This window comes from Alosa pseudoharengus, unplaced genomic scaffold (assembly GCF_046254945.1).
Source record: "Alosa pseudoharengus isolate Yale_2024_CS ecotype anadromous, Long Island Sound unplaced genomic scaffold, YU_APseudo_1.1 YU_APseudo_1.1_scf_14, whole genome shotgun sequence".
Taxonomy (NCBI): domain Eukaryota; kingdom Metazoa; phylum Chordata; class Actinopteri; order Clupeiformes; family Clupeidae; genus Alosa; species Alosa pseudoharengus.
In genome coordinates, this window is record NW_027468609.1 from 19,815,766 (window position 1) to 19,830,131 (window position 14,366).

The 14,366-nt window shown below is 41.4% G+C and overlaps 1 protein-coding gene across 1 annotated transcript; it reads left to right on the forward strand.

Moving 5' to 3' along the window:
- The first annotated feature begins 217 nt into the window (after positions 1–217).
- Positions 218–12,196, forward strand: slc2a11l (solute carrier family 2 member 11, like). The gene is made up of 12 exons (XM_076284086.1): positions 218–1,276; positions 1,370–1,468; positions 2,137–2,297; positions 4,215–4,339; positions 4,572–4,701; positions 6,752–6,900; positions 7,612–7,802; positions 8,060–8,170; positions 9,105–9,206; positions 9,604–9,679; positions 10,162–10,289; positions 11,644–12,196. The coding sequence occupies exons 1-12, from the start codon at positions 1,253–1,255 to the stop codon at positions 11,890–11,892; spliced, it is 1,545 nt and encodes a 514-aa protein (XP_076140201.1). The 5' UTR covers positions 218–1,252; the 3' UTR covers positions 11,893–12,196.
- Positions 12,197–14,366: the final 2,170 nt, after the last annotated feature.

Sequence of the window (14,366 nt, forward strand, 5' to 3'; positions counted from 1 at the left end):
TTTGTGGTTTATGCATTGCACTGTGGACATAAGTGTCCTCAGAATCAAGATTGTGGAGCTGGAGACAGGCAGCTACAGTATAACAACATTTTCAATCTTGAATAAAAATGTATACTTGCTTAAGTTTCAGTATTCACAGATTTAAAGCTATTTAAATCTAAGCTAAAGTTATTATTGCTTCAGCACAGAAAAAGGTCACTTTACACCACTGTTTAGAGTGTACTAATCTTTTAAGAATATAAGAATATATATTTAATATTACAGTATGGCAGATGAAGGTTGAGTCAATCAGTCTGTAGATATGAAAATGCCAACTCTAATTTCTCAATTATTCTTTTTTTCTGCTTATTTAAGTTTTACCCACAAGACTAGTGTGTTGTGGATAGTCATCTGCTTGATGGTGAGGCAATGTAGTAAATTATACAATAACATGACAGCAACAGTATGTATAGCCTTTAACACTCAGAAACCTGAAAATTGACATGAAATTGCTTGTTAAAGTCACAAAGAGAAATTTTCAACTTGACGACCACTCTAGAACTTTACCTATGGGTCCCTTCTAATAATAATAATAAAAAAATAATAATAATAAGTTGCCAGCTTGTACCCAAACATGTCCACAAAAATCTTAACGGAAGCCCTTTTCAGAATTGGCCCCCTGACAACAATACTTTAAAATAGGTTGCTGTGTTTGTGAATGAGTAAGTGTGCTTGTGGAGACATGATATAGGGCATCCAGCAGTTGTACATGTATGTGTGTGTTACTGTGTATGGTTGATAATGAAGATGTCCTATGTCCATGTGTGACTGTGTCTACATTATGAATGTGACCTATGAGTAACAGAATGTAAAGACAGAGCATGGTTTTGTACGCATTTATAATAGCGAGTTGTTTCTGTTACAGCTAGAAAAGTAAAGAAACATAATTATTGACATGCTGAAAAAATTTCAGTGTGTTTGTGCAAAACATCATGATCTTTTTGTGTGGATATTTAGTAGGAGACTTCATACACTGCATGGTTCAGCGATTAGGGTTAAAAGTTTCTTTTCTTTACTACTGTTCCTGTTGTTACCGTTTGTTCCCTCTCTTTAGCTTAATTTAGATTTGAGAAGTTACACTTACACCTGCTGGTTAGATATTTGGACCTGCGTTTTCCTGGAACAGAGAAATGCACTGTCACTCATAGAGCAAGAGAGGGAGAGAGAACACCATCGTAAGACACACACAAGTCAAGTGTGGCTACCTCCAAACATGTTGTGTGCACTGGGCTTACTGGTAGGTTGCCAATCTTTTCACCATATGAATGTCAATGACCATTTATTTCAATGACTTTGCTGTGTTTAGCTGTTTGCTTTGGCCTGTTGGCAGCTGCAAAGTCCTCTGCTTATTGCTGCTATCTTCATCACTGGTATTGGCGGGACCTTCCAGTATGGCCTTCAGATCTCAGTGTTGACCTCACCATCTACTGTGAGTATGTGAATGAGCTCTAGCTCTCATTCTTAAATCTAACCTAGTCTATAGTCTAGTCTTTTTTTGGTGAAATCTGAAATGGGATTAAAGTGAATAAATGGTCTTCCACATGTTCCTTGTCGCATGGAAAATGTGGGTCATTTGGAAACAGCTTTTTTCTTTTCGTGACACAGCAAGTTCCCCTTGTTTATGTGCACGTGAAGTTCACAGTCTCCATATGATACCACGGGATACAGTGGTCTTTGACATGAAGCACACTACTTTTTGGGCTGTTTCTTTCTGTCTTGATACACTAGCAGGTAAAGATTGCAGGCCACTTAGCCACTCATGTCTGATAGGCCTATTTAGCGGCGGTGGCTTAGGAGGAGGAGGAGTCGTTCAGCAACCAGAAGGCAGCCGGTTTGAGCCCAACGACTTCTGACCCTGAAGAAGTATCCTTGAGCAAGACACTTAACCCCAAAGTGCTCCCGATGTACAGGTTTTGTGCCTTGCAAGGCAGTGTATGAAGGAGGCCATCAGTGTATGAATTTGTGTGTGTGAATGTGAGGCATGAAATTGTAAAGTGCTTTGAGTGCTCAGAGGAGTATAAAAGCGCTTTTAAATGCAGTCCTTTCACCATTTACCATTTATTTTTTGTGGAACGCATAAACTGTCCCGGTGTCCAGTTCATTAAGGAGCTGGTGAACCGCACGTGTGCTGAGCGGTACGGACTCCCCTTGGAGCCTTGGCAACTCTCCCTCATCTGGTCCTTCATCGTATCCATCTTCTGCATCGGTGGTCTGTTGGCCTCACTGTGTGCTGGGCGACTGGTGAATGCCTATGGGAGGTAAGAATTCAAGATTCCTTTATTTGTCATTATGATGGGCGAAGGTGAAGTGTGGCGTCTGCGCCTTTTGTCTAGTATTGAGGTGTCGCCCGGTGCGTATAGTCTCCAAAAAACGTAATACTCAAGTGAAGAAAGGGGAGATCCCACACAGGGGCTGAGTAGTTCCAAAAGTGTATTTTAAGATTGGCAGGCGAGTCTATAAATGGCCGCTGCGCCCTGTGACGCATCACGTAAGGAACACTGATGAAGGGCTAGACCCGAAACGTTTACCCCTTGTTCATGTGGCCTGTAATTGTTTTTTCTGCTTTTTAAAATACACTTTTGGAACTACTCAGCCCCTGTGTGCGATCTCCCCTTTCTTTATTTCATTATGATAAAATAATGAGATAATGTGTAATGACGTCACTCGTCAGGACCAATGAGGGAACTGGGAGTGGTCGAAGGAAATCGTGAAGCTTCCGCGCGCTGTTGGAAATAACAATTGAACCCCTGTAAACCTAATGATTCTGACCCCGCTAGATGTGGAGAAGTTTCCGTCAAAGTAATATTACTATCCATAGTAGGCCGATGTAGGCCTACCCACGATACTGTTACAAGAATGCCTTCTAGCTATTTAATTAGACTCAAACTTCCCCAAGAATAGTGTGCGAGGCCCTCCTCGGCCGACTAATTCGGGAGGCGCCTTCAACTGAGTAATAATCCTAGTGCTGGCCTGAGCCACTATACTCATCTGGACAGAACATCTTACCGAAGCTACAGAGGGTTCAGGGTGTGCTTAGGTTAGCTGTCTAATTCCAGACTACTAATAAAATCAGTGACCCACTACAGTACAATACGATGGCCAGTTCTCCTGGTAGCATGCCTACTTTCACTGAGTTAGCCCCACGGCCCTAGGGACTAATCCTAGCCCTTCCCCCTGGCACATCTAAAACTTTGAGGGATATCTAAAGAAACTCTAGAAAACTATGCGGGTCAAAGCATAACAATTTATTTGTCAGGTACAAGCTATTCATCCAATACATTATAGAAGGTACATCTAAATGAATAATGTGAAAGTTACGAAAACAGGTTAAAGGAACATTTAGGAAACCATATGAAGCAATCAGAGAATGAACATACCAGCTCAGAGGATGATGACTAAACACCTTAGTGGTGCGGGAGATTCTGACTACAGAAAGGCTCCTAGAATGCTCTGTGAACCGCACTTAAATACTACCTAGTTTGTGGTTGGTTACATTGATATGGATCACATGATTGGAGGTCAGCTGATTTGGGATCACATGGTTGGAGGTCATCTGATTTGAGAGTACTTTGATGAGACTTGAGACCATTGTTGTAGTGAGAGTGAATCAATCAAGACATGACAAGGTATACATTTGATTACATTTCCTGTCCCTATAGTTAACTGCTCCTGTGGACATGTGACAATAGGCCCACACTTAGTAGTTGATCAAGAGTCAATATATGACTGAAAAGATTATCATCAGCCTGGTAATTAGGATCCTTACAAATGAATAAGAGCAATTGCAGAGCATCCAAATAACTAATTTCACTTTCAACCTCCTACAGCATTGAGGTGTACATTGATGGATGTACAGAAACTAAGGTTACACTTTACTTGACAGTATCGTCATAAGAGTGACATGACACTGTCATGAACGTGTCATAAACAAGTCATAAACTTTTATGACATAACGCTTCTGTCATTTTTTGTCATAACAAGTTAGACAGGGTTAGGGTTAGGGTTAGAGGTTACCCTACCACCAATATTGGTGATTCATTTGTTTTGTTTTTTCTTGGCATTGCTGAGACCAACCGTTAAAAACAATACCTCACTCAGTGGCCCCTCTCAAATCCATTTCAAGATGAATATGTGGCTGTGGCTGTGTTTACCTATCCCATCATGCATCTCTCCAGGAAGCGATGTCTGCTGCTGAACAACCTGGTGGCCATCAGCGGGGCCCTGCTGATGTTGCTCAGTAAAACGGCTGGGTCATTTGAGATGATCATGGCAGGAAGATTCCTTTATGGGTTTAACGCAGGTGAGACAAGTGTTCAGTACTGTCACCATGTATAGGTACATGTGCTGTAGGTGTACACCTACTTACACTTACTTGTGTACACATACTTGTGTACTTCTACCTGTTGTAGAGACATTTAGAAGGAGGATTCAGTGGGTTAAGACTACAAAGTATGCGATTGAAAGTGTTTCCAATTAAACTATTCCTTGGAGGTTGTAGCCTTTATCCTCTGACATGTTGGTGTTTTCTGCAGGCATAAGCCTGACAACTCACACCATGTACCTTTTGGAGTGCTCTCCCAAGAGCCTACGGGGGATGGTGGGCGTAACCGTCACCACGTTTGTCTCCATGGGGAAGTTCACAGGACAGCTGCTGGGCCTCAGGTGTTCTCTCATCACCCGTCATCTCCTCTCCTCTACTTTCCTCTCCTCTCCTCTGTTCCTCTCATCTCATCTACTCTACTCTACTCTACTCTACTCTCCTCTACTCTACTCTACTCTACTCTACTCTACTCTACTCTACTCTACTCTACTCTACTCTCCTCTGTTCCTCTCCTCTCCTCTACTCTACTCTACTCTACTCTACTCTCCTCTACTCTACTCTACTCTACTCTACTCTACTCTACTCTACTCTACTCTACTCTACTCTACTCTACTCTACTCTACTCTACTCTACTCTCCTCTCCTCTCCTCTGTTCCTCTCATCTCATCTACTCTACTCTACTCTACTCTACTCTACTCTCCTCTCCTCTGTTCCTCTCATCTCATCTACTCTACTCTACTCTACTCTACTCTACTCTACTCTACTCTACTCTACTCTACTCTACTCTACTCTACTCTACTCTACTCTACTCTACTCTACTCTACTCTACTCTACTCTACTCTACTCTACTCTACTCTACTCTACTCTACTCTACTCTCCTCTACTCTACTCTACTCTACTCTCCTCTCCTCTGTTCCTCTCATCTCATCTACTCTACTCTACTCTACTCTACTCTACTCTACTCTACTCTACTCTACTCTACTCTCCTCTCCTCTGTTCCTCTCATCTCATCTACTCTACTCTACTGTCCTCTGTTCCTCTTCTCATCTCATCAACTCTACTCTACTCTACTCTACTCTCCTCTCCTCTGTTCCTCTTCTCTCATCTCATCAACTCTCCTCTACTCTCCTCTCCTCTGTTCCTCTCATCTCATCTCATCTACTCTACTCTACTCTACTCTCCTCTCCTCTGTTCCTCTCATCTCATCTACTCTACTCTACTCTACTCTACTCTCCTCTCCTCTGTTCCTCTCATCTCATCTACTCTACTCTACTCTACTCTACTCTACTCTCCTCTACTTTCCTCTCCTCTCCTCTGTTCCTCTCATCTCATCTACTCTACTCTACTGTCCTCTGTTCCTCTTCTCATCTCATCAACTCTACTCTACTCTACTCTACTCTCCTCTCCTCTGTTCCTCTTCTCTCATCTCATCAACTCTCCTCTACTCTCCTCTCCTCTGTTCCTCTCATCTCATCTCATCTACTCTACTCTACTCTACTCTCCTCTCCTCTGTTCCTCTCATCTCATCTACTCTACTCTACTCTACTCTACTCTCCTCTCCTCTGTTCCTCTCATCTCATCTCATCTACTCTACTCTACTCTACTCTCCTCTCCTCTCCTCTGTTCCTCTTCTCATCTCATCAACTCTCCTCTACTCTCCTCTCCTCTGTTCCTCTTCTCTCATCTCATCAACTCTCCTTTCCTTTCCTCTCCTCTGTTACTTTCCTCTCATCTCCTTTCCTCTACTTTACTCTCCTCTCCTCTCTTCTCCTCTCCTCTTACAGTAAACCTCTACCTCATACAAATGTCTTTTTTTGTTCAGTTTCATAATGATAATAATTATGATAATTTGTATGAGGACAGGTTTACTGTGAGTGGATGCTACTACCAAGTTGTGATCTGGAGTTTCCAGTCAGATAATCTAATCCAAACTTGTTTTTTTAGTGTCTCATCTCATCTCATCTCCTCTCCTCTCCTCTCCTCTAATCTCATCTCCTCTCCTCCAGTCTCATCTCCTCTCCTCTAGTCTCCTCTCCTCTCCTCTAGTCTCATCTCCTGTCCTCTAGTCTCCTCTCATCTCTTCTAGTCTCTTCTCCTCTCCTCTAGTCTCTTCTCCTCTTCTTTAGTCTCCTCTCCTCTCCTCCTTTGTTCTCCTCTCATTTCCTCTCATCTGTTTTTCTCATCGTCTCTCATCTCCTCGCTCATGCATATGTGTGTTCATGTGTATGTGTGTGTGCCTTCATATGTGTGTCTGTGTGTGCTCATGCATATATGTGCATTGTGTGTGTGTGTGTGTGTGTGTGTGTGTGTGTGTGTGTGTGTGTGTGTGTGTGTGTGTGTGTGTGTGTGTGTGTTTGTGTGTGTGTGTGTGTGTGTGTGTGTGTGTATTAGTGAGCTACTGGGTACTGAGGACCGCTGGCCCTGGCTGCTGGGTTTTAGTGGCTTCACTGGGCTGCTTCAGCTGCTGACTCTTCCCCTACTGCCAGAGTCACCCCGATACCTGCTGCTGGTGAAGGGAGATCGTCAGGCTTGCGACAACGGTGACTTACACTTACACACACACACACACACACACACACACGCACACGCACAGACCCGTGTGTGCATGTGTGCATGATGCATATCAAAACCTGATCAGTGCTGGTTCAGACCTCCAAGGGGCCCTACTGTAGGCAAAATCCTGCTAAGGGGCCTTCCTACCTGAACTCTGAGCGGCAAAATGTAATTATTTAGATATATATATATATATATATATATTATCTGACACATCAGTGCTCCCAATACAATAACCCATTTTGGATGTCTACGGAAGTTACCAAATATAGTGTTTTTCCCCAGGGACCTTCACAGCTATAAATGCCCAGTTAGGGTCTGGGCTGTTTGCTTTTGATGCTTGATGCTTTGATGTTCATATCCCCTTACAAATAATAACTGCAGTTTTTTCAGTTATAGTATATTTTTCAGTTATAGTATATTTTTTATTTTATATTTTTTCAGTTATAGTTTTTACAGTTATAGTATAGTTCAGTTATAGTCCAAAATATCATGTCCAAAATACTGCATTTCTGTAGTAAATTACAGTACTATGCCGTACAATGCAGTTTTTTTGTGTCCAAAATACTGCATTCCCTGCATAAGAACTGTAAATGTTTCCTCCAAAACTGCCAACCCCTACCTTTCTCCTGCACTACTACATTCTCTCTCTCCCTCTCTCTTCCTCTCTCTCTCTCTCTCTCGCTCCCCCCCCCCAGCTATCCAGCGTCTGTGGGGTCGTGGTCAGGACCACAGCTCTGAGGTGGATGACATGCTGGCAGAGGGTGCCGCCCTGAAAGGGGTTCGCCTGCGGGGGGTGAAGGATCTGCTGACCGAGCCGTCTCTACGCTGGCAACTTCTTACCATCATTGCCACCTCTGCCACACTGCAGCTGTGTGGCATCAACGCTGTAAGGCTCTCATTTATTTATATAAAGCATTTAATTATATAACATTTATTTATATAAATAAACTTAATTATATAACTAATTTATAAATTATTTGTTCATTTGTTCATTGTTTGTTTATGTCTTGATGTCTGTATATATGTATTCAGATTTTATATGTATTGGTTGTACCGTCTGTGTGTGTGTGTGTGTCTGTGTCTGTGTCTGTGTCTGTGTCTGTGTCTGTGTCTGTGTCTGTGTCTGTGTGTTTGTGTATTCAGGTGTACCTGTACTCATATGATGTGTTCAGTGCTGCAGGGATACCGTCCAACCAGCTGCGGTATGCAGCTCTCGGGACCGGCCTCTGTGAGATTGTCACCTCCATCATCTGTGTGAGTCTCCTCCTCCTCCTCCTCCTCCTCCTCTATCCCTTCCTCTGTCCTATCCCTCCTATAAAATAGATGCTTTTTGCAGTTTTTCTCAAATATGAAAACCCTCAAAGAGGCATTTGGTGATTGATAGGCTAATAATCTAAAACTAGGGTTTTGCATGTGGTTTGAAGTTTCTCTAGCTCCATTTACATGGACAGTTTTTTGTGATGCTGATTAAACTATTACAAAATGAAAAATGTTTACATGGGGTATGTATGTGCTTCATTATATAATATAAATTATATAATATAAAACTAAACAAACTAATAATATTAAAAAATATTAAAAACCCCATGATATCCAAGTTAAGTAACTAATAACTAACTAACGGATCCTTCATTACAATCTGGCTGCGTCAAAATAAACATAGACATGAGATGTTTGATTGACATAATCGTGCTTGATCAATTTTCCAAACAAAGTAGCAAAACAACCTGACATGCAAATTAAAGCCAAACAAACGAACAAACGACATTTGGGGGAAATCAAAGTACCACTCTCGACTGGGTGTTACAACAGAGATGCTGTATGATCGTGGTCGCCAACATATTGTGACATCAAAATAGGGTCACCTGCCAAAAAAGTTTGGGAACCCCTGATGTACAGTACATGGTTGTTAAATCGGAATAAGAACAAAATACACCACCCACCCATCATTCCCTTTAAAATTGTAATTGGATCTATTCCGATCATATGTGCCAATTGTATTCGGATTGAGACATTATTCCGATTGAGACATTATTCCGATTGAGACATTATTCCAATTGAGACATTATTCCGATTGAGAGATTATTCCGATTGAGACATTATTCCGATTGAGACATTATTCCGATTGAGACATTGTTCCGATTCTAATGGGATTAAAAGTGTCTGTGTAAACCCACCTCTGTCCCAGGTGTTGCTGATTGAAAGCACGGGGAGGAGGGTGCTGCTACTCCGCGGTTTCTTTGGAATGACCGTCGCCCTGGGCCTCCTCACACTCACACTATACCTGCAGGTCTGCCTCGCTGACACACACACACACACACACACACTTACGCGCACACACGGACACACACACACACTCGCGCACGCACACACGGACACAGACAGAAAGAGAGACAGACACTAACATTACTTATTACTCATTACTCTCAAACACGACACACATACACACACACAGGCATGCAGGAACACAGACAGACAGACAGACACACACACACACACACACACAAACACACGCAAACACACACACACACACAGAGGTTAGTCTCTTTCTCCTGAGTCCTGACTGTATCCATGGCACAATGTAGGACATGTTTTGAATGTTACTCATCCTCTTCTCTCTCTCTCTCTTTCTCTCTCTCTCTCCCTCTCTTCCTCTCTCTCTCTCCCTCCTTCACCTCTGTCTGAAGACCCTCTTGTCCTGGATGCCCTACTGCAGCATGGTCCTGGTCTTCATCTTCATCTTCTTCTTCTCCAGTGGTCCAGGTAAGGAACAGCTAGAGAAAGACCCTGATACTACCGGTAACGTATAAGGGACCAACAACCCTTCAGTTACAGCCATGCCTTTACTTTGGTAAAAATAGAAATACTGTCTTCAGATTAGTATTCAACAGTATTCATTAAAACTATGAAGCATGTGCTTTCAAAATGCTTGAATATGTGGTGTGTATATATGTCAGTAATACAATATATGATATAGTTGAAAACTATCTGGTTCATTATATGATATAGTTGAAAACTATCTGGTCATTATTATTTGTCATAATTCAGTTGTATGATACATATAACAGCATTTTTGTTTATGTTGCCAACTAAGAAGCTAAAGCATCAAGCTACAACTAATATAGTATGCTGGTCCACTGTGCAGTTCATTGCCCGTTCATTATGTATGATAATAAATGCACATTTTACACATTAGATTCAGATTTAATTGAAATCTGCTCTTTCTCTGTGTGTGACTCGAACAGCTGGCATTACAGCGCCCCTCCCTGGTGAAATCTTCACTCACTCCTACAAGGGGGCAGCGTTCACCGTAGTCACCACCATCAACTGGACAGGCCTGTTTCTCATAGGAATGCTCTTTCCCCTCATCGTGGTGAGAATGCATCTCTTCCTCATCCTCTTCTCTCTCTCTCTCTCTCTCTCTCTCTCTCTCTCTCTCTCTCTCTCTTCTACTCAGTAGTACCATCATCACTTTATTTTTGTCCTCATCTTTGTTTTAACCTTTCAGTCTTTGTTTTACCTTTCTAGTTCTTATTATAAGACTGCTGGGCAACCATACTTCAATTAGATATTCAACCTTTTGGCGAAACCTTAGTCTACTATAGTGGTTCTCAAACATTTTCTGTCAGTCCCCACTTTGGAGGTGGGGAATTGTCAAGCCCCACCCTACCCCATCACCCCGATAAAAAATAGTAATGTTAAAATATTATTTTTGCATTTTGGTTCCACGTTACATTTCCTGTCTCGGTCTGCATGATCTGATGATGTTTTAATTCCGTCTGTTTATGACTCCTATGTTTGTGTGTGGCTATTTTGTTTTGAATCTATGATATTCCTTGTCAAAAACGAAAGGCATATTAAAGATAGGCACAAAAAAAAAACAAATTCCCTCTTGTTCTTCACCTGTCATGTCTCTATTCCCCACTAGTGGGGCCAGCCCCACACTTTAAGAACCACTGGTCTAGTATCATCAAGCCCATTCACTTTGTGTTATCTCAGGCAGGCAGGGCCAGGCTAACAAAACATACCCCAAAAATACATAATCATTTTACTTTTACTTTAATATAGTGTTTATTGATTAAAAAACATGAACGTCTGTTTTGTAGGGTAGTTATTGAAGTAATGAATGCATAAAATTAAATTTCCAGAGTATCATGACCTCAGTTAAAGAGGCCGGCTCATCACAGCCAAGTCTGTTTTCTCCTCCCACATGAACCTTTGTTGTCTTCTGGAGTTTCATGTAGCAGCAATATTCACTTGTGAATATGCCCATAGGACATATCCATAGGAGCACCTGCACTAACTAGTGAATATGTGTGATAACCTCACATATATAGAAGCACCTGCACTAACCAGTGAATATGTGTGATAATTTCATATCCATAGGAGCATCTGCACTAACTAGTGAATATATGTGATAATTTCATCCATAGAACCACCTGCATTAACTAGTGAATATGTGTGATAATTTCATATACATAGGAGCACCTGCACTAACTAATGAATATATGTGATAATTTCATATCCATAGGAACACGTGCACTAACTAATGAATATATGTGATAATTTCATATCCATAGGAGCACCTGCACTAACTAGTGAATATCTGTGATAATTTCATATCCGTAGGAGCACCTGCACTAACTAATGAATATATGTGATAATTTCATATCCATAGGAACACCTGCACTAACTAATGAATATATGTGATAATTTCATATCCATAGGAGCACCTGCACTACTTCTGCTTCCTCATCTTCCTCGTCTTCTGCTGTGGCACGGGGCTGTTTGTCTGGTTCAACGTTCCTGAGACGAAGAACCGAACAGCTCTCGAGATCACTGCAGAGTTTCAGAGGATGCACAGCAAAAATAAACCAACTGTGGAGGACAAAGACCCACCCACAGCTGAGATCAGAAACAGAAATAAACATCTGAAACTCAACGAAGCTGAACTTAGCATGTCCACCAAACTCTAACACATGATGGTGAAAACTTAAAGACTGACTACTACAGTACACAATATTTAAGCAGGATGTTAAATGACTGTTATTTGGTACCATTTTTTTGAATAAAAGGGCCAACATTTAGGGAACCATCAGTCCTTTTCCAAAAGTTAAGTGTATTTATTAAACTAGATGTACCGCAGAGCGGTACAAAATATGACCGCCGCCCAGTCCAGCACATTTTTTCACAAAAATAAATCACGCTGAAAGGCCTATATGATTCTAACTGTCTCACTAAATTGCATTATCCACACTCAATTCTCACTGGTATCTGCTAGACAACAAGTACCAAAACATGATTAGTTCATAGATTTCACATGTAAAATTGATTTTATACAACCCCACCCCCATCTTGCCTGTTCATAATTCTGAGAAATTCTTGAATTGTGTGCATGTATGCGTGCACACGTTTATGTTTATGTGTGTGTGTGTGTGTGTGTGTGTGTGTGCGTGCTTGTGTGTTTGTCTGCGTATGTGTGTTTGTGCATTGTGCATGCATGCGTACATATGTCTACTGTGTGAGTATGTGTCATACGTATGATTACTGTGAATGTATGTGTGTGCGTGTGTATCTGTTTATGCACATGTGTGCACATGGAATGGGTTAACATGACCCCTGGAGGCAAACATACGGAAAAAATTGGTCATCCTAGGCCCTACGGTTCTCAAGAAATTCACAAAAAACTGTGTCTGCCCTACCCTCCTTTTGGGGGGTCCAGTCCAGCGGGGGGCTACAGATCAAAACGAAAAACGATGGTTCCATGCTATCCATGTGGGGTTACATGCCCACTAAGTTTCGTGTACCCCGGTCTTTCAGTGTCCCAGGAATCCTTGTTGGTGTACGGTCACTAAATGTACACATAAATTATTTTATTGTAAGGCCCCCCATGAACGAAAGCTCACAAAACTTGGCATGCATTCGGAAGGTGTCATAATGATCCTACACTTTCAATTTCGTGCAGTTTTGACCATGTGAGCCAGAGATATTGTGATGAAAACACCTAATTTTTTGCTTTTTAATTTTTAACTAGGTGGCGCTGTACATGAAATAAGTGGTAATGGGATGGGTTGACATGCCCCCTTAAGACCAACATACAAAAAAAGGTGGACCTCCTAGACCCTACGGTTCTCGAGATATTCACAGAAAACTGTCTCTGGCCACCTACAGGCCAGTTGGTGTATAGTAACATAAATTCATTTATTGTGTGGCCCCCCATGAACGGAATTCCACGAAACTTGGCGTGCATTCAGAGGGTGTCATAATGATCCTACACTTCCAATTTCGTGCAGTTTTGACTATGTTAGGTCACAGATACCTGCGATTACAACACCTCATTTTTACTTTTTTGTGTTTAACTAGGTGGCGCTATACATGAAATGTGTGGTTATGGAATGGGTTGACATGACCCCTTGAGATCAACATACAAAAAAAAAAAAGGTCCTTCTAAACCCTACGATGATCGAGATATTCACAGAAAACTGTGTCTACCCTACCCTCCTTTCGGGGGGTCCAGTCCAGCGGGGGGGCTACAGATCAAAACGAAAAACGATGGTTCCATGCTATCCATGTGGGGTTACATGCCCACCAAGTTTTGTGTACCCCGGTCTTTCAGTGTCCCGGGAATCCTTGATGGAAATTTGGACATGCGCTTCGCTGCGCGGCGGTCATAATAAAGTGTATTAATATGTCATACGAATATTATAGATTTTAATCAAACTTCATTGTAATTTTAAACAAAATATAAGAAGGGAAAATAACTGATATGCGTTTTTTTATTATTATCATTATAAATAAAGAGCCTTGTATACCATAGTTTACCGTTGTTGCCTTGAATGTGTTACTGTCTTATATGACATCGATCTCTGAAGCATAAATTAGGCTAACTGACTTTTCTTTTCCATGTCTTTTCAAATGTAATGTAATGTCATGAACTGAACTGACACATTTATGAAGCCAATTAAGCGATTGCTTGCAACTCACCGTGTTTGGACAAGCCGCACAAACTAGGCTAGTGACAAATGGTCAGAAAGGGCTTTCGTTTTTGAGATACCCCTATCGGAGGTAGAACTAAACCCAACAATGTTTTTCCTCATCTCTAAGGTCTCCCATATATGAAATGGATTCTTGGCTAAAAATATTTTACTGCTAAGATTGTTAAATTAGCAGATATTGTTATACACCCCAAAACCAAAAAAGGACTAAAATATAGCCTGTCCGTATTGGAGTTAAGGCATATAAATTAATGCAGATCAATCACACAAGCTCTGAGAACTTTGAAACTTGGCATGTTTATAGTCAGGAAGTGGCTTCACTTACTAGAAAAGACTGGATGTGAATATCTTGATGTATGGAATGAATAGAGACATGTACATACACCTAAAATAAGCGGACATGCAAAAAATGAATATCTATGCAGAATGTTTTCATTTACTTTGTAGCTGCTTTA

What these genes read in the sequence shown, in the direction of transcription:
- slc2a11l (XM_076284086.1), top strand. Translation starts at nt 1,253, where the DNA reads ATGTTGTGTGCACTGGGCTTACTG. An exon ending in TGTGTGCACTGGGCTTACTG is followed by an intron (nt 1,277 to 1,369) that starts GTAGGTTGCCAA and finishes GCCTGTTGGCAG; the next exon opens with CTGCAAAGTCCTCTGCTTAT. An exon ending in CTTCTTCTCCAGTGGTCCAG is followed by an intron (nt 9,680 to 10,161) that starts GTAAGGAACAGC and finishes TGACTCGAACAG; the next exon opens with CTGGCATTACAGCGCCCCTC.